At 43.9% G+C, this 22,150-nt stretch overlaps 1 protein-coding gene across 3 annotated transcripts in view; it reads left to right on the top strand.

The window, feature by feature from the left end:
* The window catches only part of LOC137322840 (protein furry homolog), a 305,481-nt gene that overhangs the window by 81,257 nt on the left and 202,074 nt on the right, over nt 1-22,150 (top strand). For all 3 annotated transcript variants that reach the window (XM_067985968.1, XM_067985965.1, XM_067985966.1), the window contains exon 3: nt 12,750-12,803. In XM_067985968.1, the coding sequence (XP_067842069.1) occupies nt 12,750-12,803 (54 nt within the window). The remainder of the gene's footprint in view (nt 1-12,749; nt 12,804-22,150) is intronic.

Here is a 22,150-nt window from a genome sequence, read left to right as displayed (position 1 = left end):
GAGGCAGAGGAATTTTTGAAATGTGTTCAGGAGAACTTTCTTGACCAGTACATTTCCAACGAGGGAGGAGGTATTGCTGGATCTGGTTCTGGAGAATGAGGCGGGCCAAGTGGAGCAAGTGTCAGTGGGGGAACATTTAGGGAATAGTAATCATAGTATCATAAGGTTTAGATTAGTTGTGGAAAAGGACAAGGAGCACTCTAGAGTAAAAATATTCAATTGGAGGAGAGCCAATTTCAGTGGGATGAGAACTGATCTGGCCCAGGTAAATTGGAATCAAAGATTGGCAGGCAAAACTGTAGTTGAACAATGGACAGCCTTTAAAGAGGAGATGGTTCGGGTACAGTCTAGGTACATTCCCACGAAGGGGAAAGGTAGGGCAATTAAAGCCAAAGCTCTTTGGGTGACGAAAGAGAGAGAGTGTAAGATAAAGCAGTAAAAGGGGGCATATGACAAATGTCAGGTTGATAATACAAGTGAGAACCAGGCTGAATATAGAAAGTTCAGAGGGGAAGTGAAAAAGGAAATAAGAGGGACAAAGAGAGAGGGTGAGAATTGACTGTCGGCTAACACAAAAGGGAATCCAAACGTCTTCTGTAGGCATATAAACAGTAAACGGGTAGTAAGAGGAGGGATGGGACCCATTAGGGACCAAAAAGGAGATCTACGCATGGAGGCAGAGGGCATGGCTGCGGTATGAAATGTGTACTTTGCATCTGTCTTTGCCAAGGAAGAAGATGCTGCCAAAGTCACACTAAAAGAAGAGGCAGTTGAGATACTGGATGGGCTAAAAATTGATAGAGGGGGTACTAGAAAGGCTAGCTGTACTTAAAGTAGATAAGTCACCCGGTCTGGATGGCATACATCCTAGGTTGCTGAGGGAATTAAGGGTGAAAATTGCAGAGGTACTGGCAATAATCTTCCAATCATCCTTAGATACGGGGGATGGTGCCAGAGGACTGGAAAATTGCAAGTGTACACCCTTGTTCAAAAAAAGGGTGTAAGGATAAACCCAGCACCTACAGGCCAGTCAGTTTAACTTAGGTGGGGAAACTTTTAAAAACGATAATCCGGGACAAAATTAACAGTCACTAGGACAAGTGTGGATTAATTAAGGAAAGTCAGCATGGATTTGTTAAAGGCAAATCGTGTTTAACTAACTTGATTGAGTTTTTTGATGAGGTAACAGAGAGGGTAGATGAGGGCAATGAGGTTGATATAGTGTATATGGACTTCTAATAGGTATTTGATAAAGTGCCTCATAATAGGTTTGTCATCAGAGTTGAAGCCCCTGGAATAAAAGGGGCAGTGGCAGCATTGATACGAAATTGGCTAAGTGACAGGAAACAGAGAGTAGTGGTGAATGGTTGGTTGTTTTTCGGACTGGAGGAAGGTATATAGTGGTGTTCCCCAGGGGTCAGTACCAGGACCACTGCTTTTCTTGATATCTATTAATGGCTTGGACTTGGGTGTACAGAGCACAATTTCAAAATTTGCAGATGATACAAAACTTGGAAGGTAGTGAACAGTGAGGAGGATGGCGATAGACTTCAAGAGGATGTAGACAGGCTGGTGGAATGGGCGGACACGTGGCAGATGAAATTTAATGCAGAGAAGTGCGAAGTGATACATCTTGGTAGGAAGAACGAGGAGAGGCAATATAAGCTGAAGGGTACAATTCTAAAGGGAGTGCAGAAACAGGGAGATCTGGGAGTATATGTGCACGAATCTTTGAAGGTGGCAGGGCAGGTTAAGAAAGCGGTTAAAAAAGCATACGGGCTCCTGGGCTTTATAAATAGAGGCATAGAGTACAAAAGCAAGGAAGTTATGATGAGCCTTTATAAAATGCTGGTTTGGCCGCAACTGGAGTATTGTGTCCAATTCTGGGCACCGCACTATAGGAAGGATGTGAAGACCTTAGAAAGAGTGCAGAAGAGATTTATTAGAATGGTTCCATGGATGAAGAACTTCAGTTGTGTGGATAGACTGGAGAAGCTGGGTGTTCTTCTTCGAGCAGAGAAGGTTGAGAGGAGATTTGATAGAGATAAAATCATGAAGGGTCTAGACAGAGTAGATAGAGAGAAACTGTTCCCATTGGTGGAAGGATCAAGAATCAGACGACATAGATTTAAGGTGATTGGCAAAAGAACCCAAGGGGACATGAGGAAAAACATTTTTACACAGTGAGTGGTTATGATCTGGAATGCACTGCCTGAAAGGGTGGTGGAGGCAGATTCAATCGTAGCTTTCAAAAGGGAATTGGATAAGTACTTGAAAGGAAAAAAATTGCAGGGCTACGGGGGAAAGGGCGTGGAAGTGGGAATAGCTGGATTGCTCTTTCAGAGAGCCGGCACGGACTCAATGGGTCAAATGGCCTTCTTCTGTGCTGTAACCATTCTATGATTCCAGAGGATGGGGGGATAATTGGAACAAGGCAGGAAAAGCAGGGAAAGGCAAGGCATTGTGCCACTGACCTTGCCAGATCCCACAGCTGGAAAGGAGTGCCTCTCCAGCATCTTCAAGGCCTGCTCCTCGTAGGAGTTAAGCTCCATAATGTTGGTTATTCCTTTTTTTGTCCCCTGTCTCTCACGGAAGTTGTGCATAAGTTCCTCCTGCAACAAGACTGAGTGAATTAGGTAATGGCTAATAATTGAGGACTGTTTCCCAGTGGTATCAGACAGCTGACATAAGAGATCTGGTTATATCACCCTGTTAAAGTGGGAGAAGGAATTTTAAGGTACTGTATGAATGTACTACCTGTTAGAGATGGTGACACACACTGTACGTTAGCATACCCCCTTAGCCAGAGTGTAGTGTGATGGATTAGTTGTGTAGCTCTTAATTTTAGAGTGTGCTGGTGCCCAAGAAAGAAAAGGGAGAGCAGCTGATGTGTTACCTTTCAGCCATGATGGTGAAACTCCTTGGTAGGTCTTCCAATACCTGATTGTGATTGTGCAAAGACTAGCAAGCTTTAAAAGAATAGAGCTAGCGGGTGCTGGGAAGGGAGCAAGAAAGAGGTGATGTGTGTTTGTAATGAGAATGAGAAGTGGTATAGTGCTGGGCAGTAAAGGATCTGATTGAGGGAGGAAATTGTTGAGAGTGATAGGGGTAGGGGGAAAGAATTGTTGCCATGTGTTGAGCGAGCTGGATAAATGAAGAACTGTACTCACTCTTGCTACTCAGAGTGACTTGCAAGTCATTGAAGCACTTCCTGAACTGGATCCAAGTCCTGGGGGTGATGCTCCTGGAGCTGACAACCTCAGCAATCTGTCTCCATGCCGGGTGAACTTGATTTTTGTGTATCCTCCTGGTACTGACTGGGAAGAGAACTTTCCTCCTTGTCCTGACCTTTTCCAGCAGGACCTCCAAGAAGGCCTCAGAGAATCGGGGGCTTGCCTGCAACTCATGCTAACTCAAGTGAAGTCTTGCATAAAGGAATGCAACCTTGATTTAAGGGGTGCATTCCTGCGTTAAATACACCTCTGGCTGATCTGCTGGACATTGCACTCTGAAGTGGGTGAGTTTCCTGGCAGGTCAGCGAATTGGATGGAAAACCCACTGGTGAGATTATAATTGCCAGTCGACATGGCCATGGCTCCACCCCTGCCTGTGATGGCCAACATGCTTTCTTCAAGGGAAATGAGGATGTGCAGGTGGGCTCAGCTTCCTCCACAGGCAGCGTGCTGCCTGAAGTTGTGGGGGTCCTTCTCCTGCAAGAAAGAAGGGAGTTGTTAGTGAGAGTCTTGAGGTGTTTAGAGAATCTGCCTGTTATGGTGGAATAGCTGGTATGCATTGTGTCAGATGTGAGCTGTAGGGAAGTAAGGGTTGCAAAAGTGGTGAGTGTCTGACTCTGAGGAGAAGGAGGTGTTGTGAAGTGTAGTGCACTGATTGTAGAAGAGTGCAGGGAAGGGAGTGTAGCGAAGGTGGAGGTGTGAGCAGAGGATAAGAGAGCAGTATTGTTACCTTGACAACTCTGGTGAGGTCAGTGAACTTCTTTCGGCATTGCAGGCAGGTCCTGGCAGCTAAGCTCCTGGCATTGACCTGCCCTGCAATGTCTTCCCACTGGCAGCGGAGTTGTTGCCTGGAGGGCTTTCTGTCCCCTGGGAGGAAGAGGATCGCCCTCGTCCTGTCCATTAGCTGGACCAGGGCCTCCAAAGTGGCATCGGTAAACCTGGGTGCACGATCTGCAGGTCTGGCAGCCATTTCTCTTTTTACATGTTTCCCTGGTGTCTGCAACCAGAGCGCACCTTCCCTTTTAAGAGATGCTGGCTGCCTTTAAGTAGCACCAGAGAGGCCTGATTTCCCACCCCCAAACAGGTGTGCAGCAAATGTTTAGTGTTGGCTGCATTCCTGACTCATGATAATGAGCATACAGTACAAATATTACTTGCTGCCTGGGACAACGCTAACAGGCGCGTGCAGTGTATGCCCCGCCCTCTGTGTGTCCGTTTTCAGGCACAATTTAATTTCTAGGTTCTCATTCCTTTAAGTCTTTTTCCTGCTTATAACTAGTCAATTTGATGTTCCTCTTCTACTTTGCTCCTGCTGTCTGCTATCCTTTTGCTAAATTATTTTTTATTCATATATTAACCTCATCTATTTCTACCTCCTCTACTTTCTCTTTCTGCTGGTTTTATTTTCCTTTGCTGCCTTCTTTCCTAGTTAAAATAACTCTTCATTTCCCTATTTACCTGTTTTGCCAGCTTCAACACACCTTTAAGATCTCAGTTTTCAAAAGCCAGAATATGCCTAGCCAGAATATGCCTTCCCAGGATCATCTACTTTATATGGGCTAGATCATTGTACACAGTATTCCAACAAGAAACTTGAGATAGCCTTTCTTTGGGTAATTTGAATACATTCCTATACATTTCAGCCCTTTCGTGAAACTCCAGCACATTTTGTTCCATCAGAAGATCTTGTTGAGTGCAAATCGGGCGGGGAAACAGGCAAAAAGGGTTGTCTGCTTGTGATCGCAGGGTTCGCACTAGCTGGACAAAGCCTGCCACTGGGAAAATTAGCCTTTTGGTGTGATGTACCGCAAGTATACTGCAACAATAAATATTGTAACAAAGAAGTTATACTTCATCCATCAATGAATGTTGCTAATTAGATTGTGTTAGATTGTTTCATAGGACCACAGTTGTATCTCATGTCAGAGTTAGCAACTCTGCATAATTGATATGCCCTAGTTAAATTCATATTAAATTTTAATTGAGTAACAGTGGATTAAAAGTTAGAGATGTTGGCCTAGAAATTCTGGTGCAACAATTTTTTAGTTATTGGAAATGTGGTCAAAGGAACAAAAGGTGGGTCTCATGGACAAGGTTAGCTTGGAGAGGGCAAGAGGGGAAATACGAGAGAAACTAGAGAAAGATGCAGGTTCAGGCCTAGAGCAGGGAGAACTGTAGGGGAGGTTTGGCTTGATGGAAAATGGGAAGAGGGGAAGCAGCAAATACAGCTGAATGGATGGTCTGAATCTTTGTGGCAAAGAAGTCTGTGAGCTCCATGCACTTGTTATTAGAGGATGGGTGGAGAGGGCAGAGGTGGGAGGTTTAAGGCAATATTTGGAGGTGCATAGTGGCACCGGTGTTGGCCGTGTGCACCAGCAGATCTAGTATACTAGCAGAGGGGCGAGACGTAGTGGGAGTGAAGCCCAAGGACCAAGAGCAGTGAAGAATATTTTTTTTCACTGCTTTTGGTCCTTTGGGTTTCACTCCCTTGACCTATCCATAAAGCTTACTCTCTGTATCATGATTTTGAGTCACAATTTTTATGTCAACATTTAACATTGAAGATCACTTTTTATAAATTTTTATAGTGGCAAAACCCTCCCAAAATATGTAAACATTTCCTTCATCATTACAGGTTGTTAATGAATCAATTGAATTGCTCAAAAAGCTTCTTGGGGGGGGGGGGGGGGGAAATCCTTTTTTCTCTCGCTAACTGAAATTTCTAATTACTAAAACAAGGTTTTAAACAAATTTTTAAAAAAGGAAATTACATATATTTAACTTTACTCACTGAATTGTCTTTTAATATCCCTGTTAAAGTGTTTTTACTTGAAGGCTTAGATTTTGTTCAATAGCTGACAATATTTTTACTTCACAACAGTTGGAGAGAGCTTTTAGCCACTTCTTTGGATTATCAGCTTGTGCAGTTTGCAGAATTTCCCAACATGCAATCTGTACACTCTGAGCATGCCTAGTTTGCAGAAATTCCCAGCATTCAATTTGTTAGTCAACAGAAATTAATGTGTGGAAGGCTGTGTCCCCTCTTTGTGTTTTCCAAAAGACTTTGAAAGTAACTAGAGATTAAATTATCAAAGCTTTATTTCAGACAAGTCTGGCATTGATTCAAATTTATTAACAAATGCAGTTTTCTACTATGAACTGTTAGGGACAACACCTGTGAGCAGTACTACCTATAATTAGCAGCACCTGTGATTCTATTTTCTTTGTTGATGGTTAGAAAAGAAAACAAAGAGATTGTCAAGAGTGTTTATTACTGTTGAACATTCAGTTCTGAACTAAGCCCTACCTGAGTCAAGAAAAACTGTTTTTCGAAACCAGCTAAAACATCTTGGATTAGAAGCTGAGGCCATGTTTGTAGTAGATCAATCCTGATTTCTTTCTGCCCTTATCTATATAATGATTACATGGAACATGTTTAATAAATGCTATTATTCCCAGCAGTTATACTTGCAATGACTCCAGCAGTGTTACATTCACCATAAGCAAAACAGGAGTTTTATTTCTAACAGAATAAATTGGTACCACATTGTATTTACAAAATAGATTTTACAAATTCCCTCTTCTGATACATGAAGCTCCAAGCTGGAAATACAAGTTTGTAAAATCCACGGTCATGTGCAATATAAAAAGGCCTGAGAGATTGTTGCCATCATTCAACAATCTCAAGATAATCTGAACAGATATTGGCCTAGATATTCGATGGTGCTGCTCCTTTTTTATAGGCGTAAAATGGGCATCTAAAGGTCCAATATGATGGGCAGCATGTGCACACATATTCCATGCCGAAAGTGCGCCACCTACCATATTGAGCGCATGCCTGAAACAGACGTTAGGTCCATTAAATATGCAAATTGGAGGGGGTAATACCATTTTGCTAAATTGGTCTGCAACTAACCACAGCATGCGCAGTGCATGCTGCGGTCAGTTTCTTCAGGTGCTTAGTAACCATACCAACGGTCCTTAAAGCAACCGCTGGGGACTACCAGCCGAAAGGTAAGTCCCGGCTCCACATTAAACCCACGAGCTGTTGCCGATCGCCACTCTCACCCCTGCCTGCTCTCCTGAGGCTCTCGGCCCGCGTCTGAGCTGACCGATCTTGCTACCCCTCTTGTGACCAGCGAGTTGCCTTGGGGGCTGTGAATGGTGCTTACAGCTCACTAGTACTATCCTAATGAGGTTGGTGGACCAATTTGGGCATGATCCAATTTTTAGGCCATTTTGTTTTCTCCATAAAATACTCAGTTTTTTGGAGGTGTTTGAAGTGTAGGTGTTTATTTTAACTAATGTTCAGTTAGCTTCATGCTATGTTTTTTCTAAGTGGACCATAGCAAATCTCAAGGGCTGACGTTATCTCTGGGCACGATCGGGGCAGGAGGGAAACCCCTGCAGAGACTACTGTCTGAGGTCAGGGCCATTTTAACTACTGGGCCTCATTTCAATAGTGCAGCATTGTCTTCCACCTGAAACTGGCAGGAATGATGCCAGGGCCAAAGGACAAGAGCAGAAATTGAGACTGAAGCCTGAGGATGCCTGGGACCAAAATAAATGGTCCTTGGCATGAGGTTAGTGCTGTGGGAAGGGTTTTACACAGGCAATGGTGGCATTGAGAGGAAGAAATGAGGCTGGATCTGGAGAGGCCTAATAACTCCTTTATGGGGCCTGGGGGAGCACTCCTGTTCCCACTGGCCCACAGGAAATCTACAAAAAAGGTAAATTTAAATACTTGGGTTCTTCTGGCTTCTCTGCTGGCTGCCACCAGTCCTGCTGGCAGTTTGACCCATACCGACCCCCCCAAATATTTTAGTTAAAATGGTGCTGCGGCGACGATGAAATCATCAGGCCTCAACTTTTGAATGTAAGGTAGGTACCTGCCTGCTTTGGGTGGGCGGCCTTCCCATCCCTGTTCTGAGGTGAGTTAAGATGGTGGGGGTGGGAATACATTAGGAATGTGGCACAACGCACCCCTGCCATCTTAGTCTCCCCCACCCACGAATTTCCCACCAGACGGGCAGGGTTAAAATTGATCCTTTGCTTTCAACATTCAAGGTCACATTAATGGGGCTTTAGAAACAGGCTGAATGCAAGAATGGAAGCAGAATTTGGTTTTAGAATGTACTTTGCTCTTACCACTGCTTTAAACATCAAGGGGGTGAAATTGGTCTTTGGCTATGGTGCAAAACGGGCGATAGCGAATTGGCATCCCATTGTGGGAAAGAAAAATTGGGCAGGTTGTAATAAGGGCTGCCAATTCACTTATCACCTGTTTTGCGCTAACACCGAAGATCAATTTCACCCCCCAGAGTGGAAATTTCTAAGGCCCTGCATCCGTGATGGGCTTCGCACATGGTTGGTGGCTTATTGGAAAATCTGAAGAACATTGCCTTTGATTTTCTGTCCATTAATATCAACGAGTGAAAAGTCTTAGATTTCATACAAGAATGAATTTGGGTGTTAAATACCAGTCTTTACTAAGTATCACTTGCATGTAACTTCAGTGACTTTAAATGGAACTGAATTGGCAACTCGCCCAACTTTATTCCATGGATCATTTGACAGGAACATTTATGAGGAAAAACCAGTATCACCTGTTCCTGTAGACTGCCAAAAGACAGGCACGCAAGGTTGATGGATTTGAGGATCAGTCAATATATTTGATTAAAAGTAGCAATTACAATTGCACAGAATGAAGTATTAACTGCTTGATTGTCAAGTTGTTCTAAGAATCTTCAAAATATTATCATTAGTACAGTGATATTTAGATGGAAGATTTCCTCTGGTCTTTATATATGCATTTGCGATTTCACTATAAAAAGGTTACAGGGGAAATCTTTCGCTGTAGTGGTTTTTAATTCAAACCTTTTGCACAAGTTAATGTTTTGCAAATTAAAATTTGCAGTTGCAATAAGAAGACAGCTGTGTTACTATAAATTGTTTTGGAAACATTTGGATGTTACGTCAAAAGGATGTAATCGTTGATATTTGTGTGTACTGTCAAAGGATCATGTTTTGTGTACGTCAGAACATTAATCCTGTACCTGTTTCCGTGTGCTCAAAGATGTGAATTTATGGTTACTCTTCATTTCTGCATATTTGTTCCTACAGAGTTTTTAAAATCTTATCAAACAAAGTACCTCAATATAGGTTTTTGAAAAAATATAGTACTGATTAAAACAGTAGTAGATATTTCCAAAGTACAAGTATTTCCAAACATTGATATCCATTAGATTAGTATGTGGCAATTCCTGTAAACAAGGAAACTATGGAGAATGGCTAGGGAAACTGGATTTTTCTGGTTGGTTTCAGAACCCGTGAATTTTAGCTATTGTGCGTAAGCCTCATTAGACCACGAAGGAACACATTTTTGTCCACTGGGCTGTGAATAGATTCTCATCAATCTGTCCCCAGACACTCCTCCACCCACACTCAACTCTGCCAGAAACATGGATGCATGCCATTAGATTGCCAGGGATGCAGAACACAACCACTTAGACTAAGAAAAATACAGGAAACTGCCCAAACTACCAGGTTTAAAGGTATTAGTGCCTGACCTAAACTGCTAGGGAAGAGACATAACTACAGGATCACTAGATATAAAAAACTTTGTTGACTGCAGTCATAAATCGATGCTACAATCCCATTAAGTTTGCATGTGGAAAATAGTGCTGTTCATACTCACATCTATAGTTTCCCACTGCTCAGGCAAGGTACATTTTTTTAAAGGGCCAGTGTAGAGTTATTGGGGGTAATTTTGACTTTGCGCGACAGTGTAAAACAGGTGATAGCTAATCGGCAGCCTGTTTTACATCCCTCCTGATTTTTTTATTGTCATTGACTTTGGTGGGGGGTGCGACCTGTACTGCCTATGGAACATTGGAACAGGAGTAGGCCTCTGTCCCTCAAACCTGTTCCAGGTAAACTGAGAAAGATTATTTCCTCTGGTTGGGGAGTCAGTAACTAGGGGTCATCAATTTTAAATTGTCTCCGAGAGTGAGGAGAGACGTTGGGAGAAATTTCCTTACACAGAGTTGTTGGAGTATGTAATACTTTGCCACAGGGAATAGTTGAGACCGGGACTATTTCATAATTTAAAGGAAAAGTGGACAAACGTTTGAAGCAGAGGAAGATGCAGGGCTATGGGGATTGAGCAGCCTAGTGGCATTAATTTTGGATTGCTCTAGCAAAGAGCCAGCGCAGACACTGAATACCAAATGGTCTTCTGTGCAGTAAAATTCTGTGTATCACCATCCTAGTACTGGTCTTGCTGTGGGTCAGTGGTACTACAGCAGAAAGGCAGGAAAATTGTTTGGTTGCCCAAGGTCCACCCTCAGCCCCATAATTTAAATGTAGCAGGAAGGTCTAAGGGCGGGTGGATCAGTATATTACCCCCAATCCCATGTGCTATAATTTTGCACACCAACCTCTGATGTGGTGAGGCAGGAAATTCTGTAGGGCCGATTTAGGTGCAGGGATTTGACAGTAAGCCTCCCTATCCCAATGTTGTATTACCCCAAGACTGCCTGAAATAGGGTGGTTAAATAAAGTAAAATCCAGGCCACAATGTGCTTCTGAAGAACAATACAATATTACAGTTAGTAATACATTGACACATCTTTGTGATGCTATCAGTTCTGCTGCCCGGCTTCCTTTGGGAATAGGAGCCTCTGCGTGTACTAATCGCCAGCCGAATCAACAGGCCTATGTCTGCCTATGTAGGTAGGTGTATGGCCACTGATAGGTGGACACAGAGCAACACACGCAGCCTGGCCAAGTGGTAGTACAACACCCGCAATGATAGTATAACAGTAGCAGTTAATTTTGCTGCATACTGTAACACATTACAACAGCATCACTGTTATTTTAACATCAGCATATTCATCACCCCTCATTTAAACACCTTGTTGGCAAATGTTCAGAAAATTCCAAAACAGTTTTGAATGTAGCATTTTGTTGCAAATGAGCAGAGGCACACAGGAAGAGTGTTATCTTTCAGCGTTATCCCAATAATGATTTACGGTGCATTTGTGACCTAGAAACATAGAAAATAGGAGCAGGAGTAGAGCATTCGGCCCTTTGAGCCTGCGCCACCATCCAATATGATCATGGCTGATCCTCTATCTCAATACCGTATTCCCGCTCTCTCCTCGTACCCCTTGATGCCTTTTGTGTCTAGAAATCTATCTAGCTCCTTCTTAAATATATTCAGTGACTTGGCCTCCACAGCCTTATGTGTTAGAGAATTCCACAGGTTCACCACCCTCTGAGTGAAGAAATTTCTCCTCATCTCAGTCCTAAACGTCCTACCCCGTATCCTGAGACTGTGAGCCCTGGTTCTGGACCCCCCCAGCCAGGGGAAACATCCTCCCTGCATCCAGTCTGTCTAGCCCTGTCAGAATTTTATATGTTTCAATGAGATCCCGTATCATTCTTCTAAACTCGAGTGAATATAGGCCTGGTCAACCTAATCTCTCCTCGTACAACAGTCCTGCCATCCCAGGGATCAGTCTGGTGAACCTTCGCTGCACTCCCTCTATGGCAAGTATATCCTTTCTTAGGTAAGGAGACCAAAACTGCACACAATACTCCAGGTGTGGTCTCACCAAGGCCCTGTATAACTGCAGTAAGACATCCTTGCTCCTGAACTCAAATCCTCTTGCAATGAAGGCCAACATACCATTTGCCTTCCTAACTGCTTGCTGCACCTGCATGTTTGCTTTCAGTGACTGGTGTACAAGGACACCCTGGCCCCTTTGTACACCAACATTCCCCAATCTATCACCATTTAAATAATACTCTGCCTTTCAGTTTTTCCTTCCGAAGTGGATAACTTCACATTTATCCACATTATACTGCATCTGCCATGTATTTGCCCACTCACTCAACTTGTCTAAATCGCCTTAAAGCCTCTTTGCATCCTCCTCATAACTCACAATCCCACCTAGTTTTGTGTTGTCAGCAAACTTGGAAATATTACATTTGGTTCCCTCATCCAAATCATTGATATATATTGTGAATAGTTGGGGCCCAAGCACTGATCCCTGCATTATTCCACTAGTCACTGCCTGCCACCCCGAAAAAGACCCATTTATTCCTGCTCTCTGTTTCCTGCCTGTTAACCAATTTTCAATCCATGCCAGTATATTACCCCCAATCCCATGTGCTTTAATTTTGCACACCAACCTCTGATGTGGGACTTTATCAAAGGCCTTCTGAAAATCTAAATAAACCACATCCACTGGTTCTCCCTTATCTATTCTATCAGTTACATCCTCAAAAAACTCCAGTAGGTTTGTCAAACATGATTTCCCTTTCACAAATCTGTGTTGACTTTGTCTAATCCCGTTGATATTTTCTAAGTGTCCTGTTATCACATCCTTTATAATAGACTCTAGCATTTTCCCTGCTACTGATGTTCGGGACCTACATTTGTCTTTACTAATCTTTTTCCCTTGTAATGTTTGACGACCCTGACGAGCCTTGTAACATTTTCTATTACAGGAAAAGTCATTGACAAAATCCTTACAAAGGGGAGAAGATCCACAGTTTGATCAGGTAAGCAAAACAAGTATTAATGAATGCTTGACACATTTGTTTTAATATTGAAGTCTTTTATTTCTTAAGAAATAATAAATGTGAGATGTGAAAACTCTTAATCAAAGAGCAGCAAAAAAACAGTACAGATTTTGCAACACAATTGAAGAGATAACAATGGAAGTAACATATCTATATTCTGAACTTAATTTAGTTATGCCATGCAGGAATAATAACAACAGCTTGCATTTATATAGCACCTTTAACGTAGAATAATGTCCCAAGGCACTTCACAGAGGCGTAATCAGACAAAAATGGATGCTGAGTCAAACGAGTTATTAGGAGATAGCGGCTAACATAAATGGGAACCCAAAAGTCTTTTATAAACATATAAATAGTAAAATGGTAGTCAAAGGAAGCATGGGACCGATTAGGGATAAACAAAAGATCATCTTGTGGAGGCAGAGGGCATGGCTGAGGTAGTAAATGAATACTTCACATCCGTCCTCACCAGAGAAGAGGATGCTGCCAATGTAGCAGTAAAGGAGGAGGTAGTAGCGATATTGGATAGGATAAAAATAGATGAAGAGGAGGTACTTAAAATATTGGCAGTACTCAAAGTAGAAAAGTTACCTGGTCTAGATGGGATGCATCCCAGGTTACTGAGGGAAGTGAGGGTGGAAATTGCGGAGGCTCTGGCCACAATCTTCCAATTCTCCTTAGATATGGGAATGGTGCCGGAGGACTGGAGGATTGCAAATGTTACATCCCTGTTCAAAACAAAAAGGGGAGAGGGATAAACTCCGCAATTACAGGCCAGTCAGCCTAATGTGGGGAAACTTTTAGAGACAATAATCCGGGACAAAATTAATTGGCACTTGGAAAAGTATAGGCTGATAAATGAAAGTCAGTATGGATTTGTTAAAGGAAAATTGTGTTTGCCTAATTTGATTGAGTTCTTTGATGAAGTAACGGAGAGGGTTGTTGACGGTAGTGCAGTTGATGTGTATATGGACTTTCAAAAGGCATTTAATAAAGTACCACATAATAGACTTGTTAATAAAATTAAAGCCCATGAGATTAAAGGGCCAGTGGTAGTGTGGCCTTAGAGAGGGTGCAGAAGAGATTCACTAGAATGGTACCAGGGATGAGGGACTTCAATTAGGAAGGATGTCAAGGCCTTAGAGAGGGTGCAGAAGAGATTCACTAGAATGGTACCAGGGATGAGGGACTTCAATTATGTGGAGAGTCTGGAGAAGTTGGGGTTGTTCTCCTTGGAACAGAGAAGGTTAAGGGGAGATTTCATAGAGTAAATAAGAAGAAACTGTTTCCAATGGCAGAAGGGTCGGTAACCAGAGGACACAGATTTAAGGTGATCGGCAAAAGAGCCAGAGGCAACATGAAGAACTTTTTTTTAAGCAGCGAGTTGCAATGATTTGGAATGCACTGCCTGAAAGGGTGGTGGAAGCAGACTCAGTGGTAACTTTCAAAAGGGAATTAGATAAATACTTGAAGGGGAAACATTTATAGGGCCATGGGGAATGAGACTAATTGGATGGCTCTTTCAAAGAGCCGGCACAGGCACAATGGGCCGAATGGCCTCCTCCTGTGTTGTACCTACTATGATACTATGAAAGATGACTAAAAGCTTGGTCAGAGAGCTGGGTTTTAAGGAGAAAAAAGTAGAGCGCCTTAGGGAGGGAATTCCAGAGCCTAGACGGCTGAAGGCACTGTTGGCTATGATGGGGCGAAGGGAGTGGGGGATACACAAGAGGGCAGAGTCAGAGAAACAGAGTTCTTGGCGAGTTATAGGGCTGAAGGAGTTTACAGAGATAGGGAGGGTCAAGGCCATGAAGGGATTTAAACACGAGGATGAGAATTTTAAATTCGAACCATTGGGGCACCAGGTCCCGTTGTAGGTCAGCAAGCACAGGGATGTTGGGTGAGCAAGACTTGGTGCAGAATAGGATAGAGGCAGTTGAGTTTTGGATGAGCTGAAGTTTATGGAAGGTGGGAAGTGGCCAAGAGATAATTGGAGTAGTCGAGGCTGGAGGCAAAAAAGCTATAAATTTCAGTGGGTTTCAGCAGGAGGTGGGCTGCGGCAGGGGCGGAGGTGGGCAATGTTATTGAGATAGAAGTAGGTCTTTGTGATGGAGAGGATATGGAGTGTGATTGGGGTTAATTAGGACGTCAAGGTTGTGAACAATCTGATTCAACTTGAGACAATGGGCGTGGAGGGTTACCAGGGTTTGTGGCGGGGCTGAAGACAATAGCTTTGGTTTTCCCAATGTTTAACTAAAGGAAATTGCAGTTTAACCAAAGCATTGGATGAGCAGTGTGACAACACGAGGCAGTGGAGGGGTCAAGAGGTCGAAAGAGGTGATGGAGAGGTGGATCTGGGTGTCATCAACATATATGTGGAACATGATCCCCTGTCTTTGGACGATGTCGTCAAGCAGCATGTAGATAAGGTTGAGGAGGGTTCCAAGGATAGATTCTTGGGCAAATCCAGAGTTGCAGGGATGGGAAGAGAAGCCAATGAAGGCGATGCTCTGGCTACGATCGAATAATTAAGAATGGAACCAAGCGAGGACAGTCTCACTGAGCTGGACAACAGAGGAAATGCATTGGCAGAGGATAGTGTGGTGGACCATGTCAAAGAGGTTGAGGAGGATGAGAAGCGATAGTGCACTACGTCACAGTCATAAGATGTCATTTGTAACTTTGGGTAGGCCATTTCAGTGCTGTGGTGGGGACGGAAACTGGATTAAAGAGATTCAGACATCGAGTTGCGGGATGGATGGACACAGATTTAGAAGGCGACAGTACGTTCAAAGACTTTGGAGAGTGCTTCACGATGAGGTGGTAGTTTTCAAGGACAAATGGACTTTTTGAGGGGTGGGGTGATAACGGTGGTTTTGAGAGGTATGGGGACAGTACCTGAGGAAAGGTTTGGCTTGGTGGGCAGGAGGAAGCGGGGAGCTGCTGCAGAGACAGCTGAAGGGATGGTCCCAATCTTAGTGATGAAGTCGTCCATCAGCTCTTCAAACTTGTTGAATGTGAGGATGGAGATACAGCGGAGAGGGGATTAAGAACATGATTATAGTGGAAAAAAGAAGTCTGGTACTATCTTTTTGCTTTTCAGGATGATCCTGATGTAATGAGTGGTTTTGGCAAAAGAGAGTGAGGCCCGATAGTGCTTGATATGGCTAAGTCACTTGTGTGCTCAAGTCTGTGTCCTTGTACTTTAAGGAGTGAAGATGGGTGCCATACTGGCAGAAACACCTAGATGCGAGAGAGTAAGGGTTTTAACAGGGACAACGGCATCAAAGATAGAGGAGGTTGAGCAGATTGAGATTTGCTGTGTCAGAGTCTGCCTTTGGTGCATGTGTGGGATCCTCAACTGTGTGTCAGATGCAGTTGTTTCCTCTGTTGGTGGGATGAATTGACAACGACAAGCAATTAGCTATGGGTTCTGCTTTCAGCTCCTCTCATGGTGAAAGGATGTTGTGGATTGTCTGCAGAACATCCAACAAAAATAGTATTATGTACAGCAATAATTTTTTTGCTGTTTCACAGCATTAATCATGTCAGCATCAATTAGATCATGGTCATTGTGTTTGGCAGTAAAAATATTACCTCTAGATGTAGAGACATCATGTGAGCCCCACAGTTGTCAATAATTCAAATTAAGATACATTAAGTATTAACAACACAGCCTATGTCAACAGGAAAGGATTCCATTCTCTTCGTGCATACTTGTTTGTGACTAGCAGCATGCCATAATGTGAGTGGATACTCCCTTTCGTGGGAGCTGCCATGATGCTTTAATGTTGAGGAATTCCACTGTCAGCACTCTTTGACCTAGAAAGGGCAAATCTTAGGGTGGCTCCTGATACCTGTGTGCTTTCCCAGATACCAGCTGAGTATGACTGGTTCATTCATCCACCAGAATCATCATTAAACACACCATTGGCATGTTCAAGGCTTGGTTCAGGTGCATCGATCTAGAGGTGCTCTGCAATATAGTCTGGCTAGGGTCTTGAGGATCATGGTAGTGTGCTGCAGACTGCTTAACTTTATCTCACAAAGAGGCCTCCTCAAGGAAGATGAAAATCCTCATGAGCAGCAACGGAATCGGCAAGAGCAGCAGCGGCATCCTTAAGATGATGCATGTAAGTCTGTAAATGAAGGAACATGTCCAGGTGAACGATGAGGTGTAAAGGGCCCCAGCTGTCTTGAGTTTTGATGGGGAGCAATTCAACACGGTGTGAGGGAAGTCATTGTAAGCGGCAGACATGCTTGGTACAGTGCTTTCCTGGAAGACATGGCTTGTTTCTCTTACCTTGTCTGATCTGATAAGTTTATTAAACTTGTGTCTTGGTCTTGTAGTAGCACTGACCGGCCTGGCAATCTCCTTCCACTTCGCCTTTGCTGCTCAGTATCAAGCAGGGCCTTTCTTCTCTGCCTTACTTCCTCCTATAACACTTCCTAGGTTCTCAAAAGCAGCTAAGGAACTCTGTTGTCCTGCAGACCTGCCAGACATTTGGATGATAAACTTTCTGCCCTACTCCAAATCTGTTTGGTGGATGCCTGGCCATTTAAGATGCTGCATTTTTAAATCCTGCAGTGACACACCAGTTACCACTCCCAAATGGGCATGCTCCCAATTGGAGGTGTTTGGAACTCTCTTCCACAAACGGCAGTAGATGCTAGCTCAATTGTTAATTTTAAACATGAGATTGATAGATTTTTGTTAACCAAAGGTATTCAGGGACATGGGGCCAAGGCAAATGTATGGAGTTGGGTCACAGATCAGCCATGATCTCATTGAATGGTGAAACAGGCTCGAGGGGCTAAATGGCCTGCTCCTGTTCCTATGGTACTTAAAGCACAACCCAAATATTTTATTTAGGCTGACCACGGAAACTAAGGTAGGGTCAGCCACTTAGAATCAGGTGGGTGTGAATTGTGATGTGCTTCACTTCCGCTTGGGATTTTAACCAAGTGGAAAACCTAGGCTCTGATTTGAAAACAAATTCTAGTAGTGCCATCTTACATAATGTATGAATTCCTTTTAAATTCCCTTACTGAGCTGAACTCAGTTGTTAGATGCACCGGGGAGTGTGCTGCTCAGATAGAATTAAACAGTTCAGGTGCAAACCATTTTCAAATGCAGATCTTGGTAGGGGGAAAACACTCTTGTGCTTGGAGATAAGTGACAGGAACCACTGACTTGCTTTAGAGCTGCCCATCTGACATTAGGGAATAGGATTTTGGTGTTTCAGGTTGAAATTGCTATTTCTATTCAAAAGACAAGGAGGCAATTTTTCGTTAGCCCACCGCCCCATTTTTCATATGAACGGGGTAATAGTGGGAGTTTTTACAAATTTACACCAATTTTGCACCCGCGGCCTGCCTGATACGATTTTTAACTGTGCCTTAATTTAGGCATCCAGCTCTGCCGCCGGAAGCAGATGGCAGCCTAATAACCATCTACAAATCGGGGTCCTGCACTGGTTTTAGGACCCAAATGTTATTTTAGTTGCGATCCGCATTGCTACTGACAATTCCTCAATCTGCCCACAAACCATCAACAGTACAAATCGGAAGAATGCATTTTCAGTAATATTTAAAAGGTCTTCAAATGCTCTCAAGTAAAATGCTGAAAATTTTACAAGACTTTTGGCTTCTATTAGTGATTTTTGGCTACTTGAACCATTTATAACTGCTGATAATGCCTATACAACATTTTGAACTGTTACTGTAGTCCTCAACTTCATTTGCCTCTAGTTACTCAAGGCTGAAACAGGGCATATCAGTAACATCAGTCAGTTTGCAGTGCATACTTGAATTAAGCAAGTGACTGATGCCATGTTGCCAGAGCAAATGATTTCATCAATCTCCCCACGGACACCTGCAAGCAACAGGATAGAGTTTTGGGGATCACACAACTTGCAAGCATGATGGACCAGATGGTCTTTTCCTGCACGTCATTTTTGTATGTTTGAAAGTCCAGGGCATCATTGACTGCATACACATCATCCTGTAGTTTTCTGAGGATGTGCACGACATTAGCAAGGCCACATTTCTTGCCCATTCTTAGTTTCCCGCTGAAAGTAGTGATCCTTTTTGAACTGCTGCAGTCGTTATGATGGTTTTCACTATCATTTGATTCTGGTGTGTTGCTGTTTAATGAGTATGAACTTTGAACCAGTCATCTGCCAGAAAGTCATTTATACACATGAAGCTGAAAAATGTTACACAAGAAGCTTGACACAATGGACAAAATTTTATATATATGGATATCACCTGTGGCATTATCTCAAGATAAGGCAGAGTTTATGCTGTTGAAAGAGGGATGTTTGGGCATGTAAATGATCGAGAGATGTACATCTCCATTGAAAGAATTTGCAAAGAAGTTCCTAGAGACAGTGAGGTGTTTTGATTGGTTCCTAGAAAATAATAAATAGTATTTTCCTTACCCACAACAGGTAGCATTTCTGGGTCCCAACAGAATTTACAATTGTTCAGTCAGACTCCCGTATGCTTTAAAGCGGGAATCCATTGGAATGGCCAAACAATTTAGGGCCACTGTTTTAAATTAGAGATTGGATTAAATTGTTGTTAAGTGGACTATGTGCTGACTGAGTAACCAACTAGATACTTCCTTCACTCTTGGGCAGTGTGGGAGAGGCAGAACACTGGAATTTTAAAGCATGCTACCATTAAAATTAAAATATCACAGTATAACACTGCTGCTATTATAAAACAATGTCTCCTCTAACTTACTGTGAGAAACACCACAGGAGATATGGGGGGAATTTTAAACCCCAAGAACGGGTGGATTGGGGGCGGGTGGGAGGTGACAATCAGAGCTTTTTCCAGCGTGACCGCAACCCAGCTCCAATGCACCCAGTTCCGGGTTTAACGTGGGCACGTTTGGATGCGTGCGCGGAACGTACTCGCCAAGGTGGCGTCCCCAATTAGTGCCAGTGGGTGGGTCATTAGCGGGACAATTAACGTCGTTAAGAGACGTCAAGTCGGTCTTTTTAATTGAATGTAACCTAACTTCAAATTTAATATCTCCAGTACGGTTCCCGGAGATTCTGAATTTCGTCAATGAAACAGAGGCAAGATTGTGCCGCAGTTCATGTGGGTATTTCAACTTTTAATTGTCCCATCTGAATAAAAGCTCAGTTGTTGCAGCTGATGCCTCAGTTCCCTCTGGCAAATGTTTGGCAGAGAGTTCTTGTGTTTAGACAGCTTTTGCAAAATTTTGGAGCCTTTCAAACTGACAAGATTCTGATTGGTGGCGCAATGGTTGTACTCGATAGGACATCTGAAGAGGAAGAAAATGACCATCCACGGCAGACGTGTCATGCTGTGTTGCGATCTGCAGGCGCACAAGAGAAAGGCGCACAACAAAAAACTGGAGAACAGCAGAGAGGAGAGCAACAGGGGGCCGAGGTCGCAGGAGGCATTATCCATATGAGAGGATCTACAGGCAGATACTGAGTTTCCAGGACCTCTCTGAAGAACGGTGCCTTCACAGGCTCCGATTGATCCGGCAGGTGGTCGCAGACATCTGCAACCTCTTTGAAGCAGAGCTGCTCCCTGCTGGACCTGATGCCACGCAATGCCCGTCACAGTAAAAGTCACCACTGCCCTCAATTTCTTTGCCTCTGGCTCCTTCCAGTGCACCACTGGTGGCATCTCCAGGGTGTTTGTCATCTTCATATAAGTGTATAAGGCACGTGATGGATGGGTTGTTTGCCAGGACATCTGCATCCGTGAACTTCCCCCGCAATGACGATAGCTGGAATGAGCGGGCAGTCAGTTTCACCTCTTTAGCTGGCTTCCCACAGGTGCAGGGTGCAATCGATTGCACACACGTGGCAATCCGAGGATCCCCACATGAACCAGGAGTCTTCATCAACCGCAAAGGCTTTCACTCCATCAATGCACAGCTGGTGTGCAACCACAGGAAGAGATTTATGCAGGAGTGCGCCAGATTCCCTGGCAGCTGGCATGATGCATTCATTCTGCGCCAGTCCAACATTCCAAGCAGGAGACAGAATTAAGGGTTAGATTGTTCAGATGAGTGATACCCACTTCAAACTTGGCACATGACACCTATGAGGAACCCCACCAATGAGGTGCAAGAGCGCTACAACCAGAGACAAGTAACCACCAGGTGTGTCATTGAGAATGCCATCGGCATGTTGAAGATGCGTTTGAGGTGCCTTGATAGATTTGGAGGCGCACTTTGGTACTCGCCAGCAAGGGTCTCCAGAATCATCGTGATGTGCTGCGTCCTGCACAACATAATGCAGCAGAGAGGTTTAGAGGAGGAGGAGGGCGAAGGCGCTAGTCAATCATCCTCTGACGGCGACAATATTGAAGAAGATGAAGAGGAGGATGCCAGGGATGTACTCATCTCTCTCAGGTTCTCTTAGTCAGAGTGGGGTAAAAAAGGACATTAAAATAATTAATCCGGCTCCCACCACCAACACCCCCCCTGCCCTTTACACAAAACAGTCCTTCAACCACGCATACGCCCATTGCACATCCACCCAATGGGTCGCATCATGTATTGGCATTCAGCAGGAAGCAAATGAAAGGACGACTTCACACTCGGAATGCAATAATGGGCAAGACGTGGAAGTGTTGCAAATTATTAAATTTTATGTGCCAATAGTAAAAAAAAAAGAAACTTCACAACATTACACTTCTTCAAACACCCATGTGCATACCCTTGGTGAACTACAATTTCTTGAACTTTAGCTTCCTACTGCTATGTGGTGCATCCCCTGTGGCTTCAGTAGAGGTAGAGGCAGGCTGTTCTGATCCATGCCCTGACTGCTGAGATACTTTTGGCCTGTGACCTCTGGATATTGGAGCCCGTGAGGGCCCCACCAGAGACTGCTCAATCTGCACCTGTGCAGAGTCAACCTCGGCCATCAGGAGAGGAGGCAGCATGTCGGGTACTGGTTGGGGGGTGGTGCAACAGGTGAGACGTGGAAGCACTTTGAGTGGAGTTCTCACTTCCCTGTCCCATTTTGCCATTATCCCTCTCCTGGGCCATGGCCATATCACTCCTACCACTCTGCTGAAGAAAGCTTGGTGCAGATTAGTGACGCGTTGTAAGGCCACTAATATGGTGTCTGTCATGCTGTTTAAGGCGGCAGACATGCTGGCTTCCAAAGTCTGCACGGCTGTTGTCGTGGCCTGCATAGATTCATTTGTGAGCCATGCTTGAAGCTCCATGGAGGTGGCCACTCTCTCCACGGCAGACATTCTCGCAATTACCTGCGACAACAATCCACTAGTGTTGGAGTTGGATTCCTCCATCCTCTCTGCTCTTG

Source organism: Heptranchias perlo, chromosome 6 (assembly GCF_035084215.1).
Source record: "Heptranchias perlo isolate sHepPer1 chromosome 6, sHepPer1.hap1, whole genome shotgun sequence".
Lineage (NCBI taxonomy): Eukaryota > Metazoa > Chordata > Chondrichthyes > Hexanchiformes > Hexanchidae > Heptranchias > Heptranchias perlo.
Note: the sequence above shows the minus strand (reverse complement) of the source record. Positions and strands in the feature narration are given on the sequence as shown.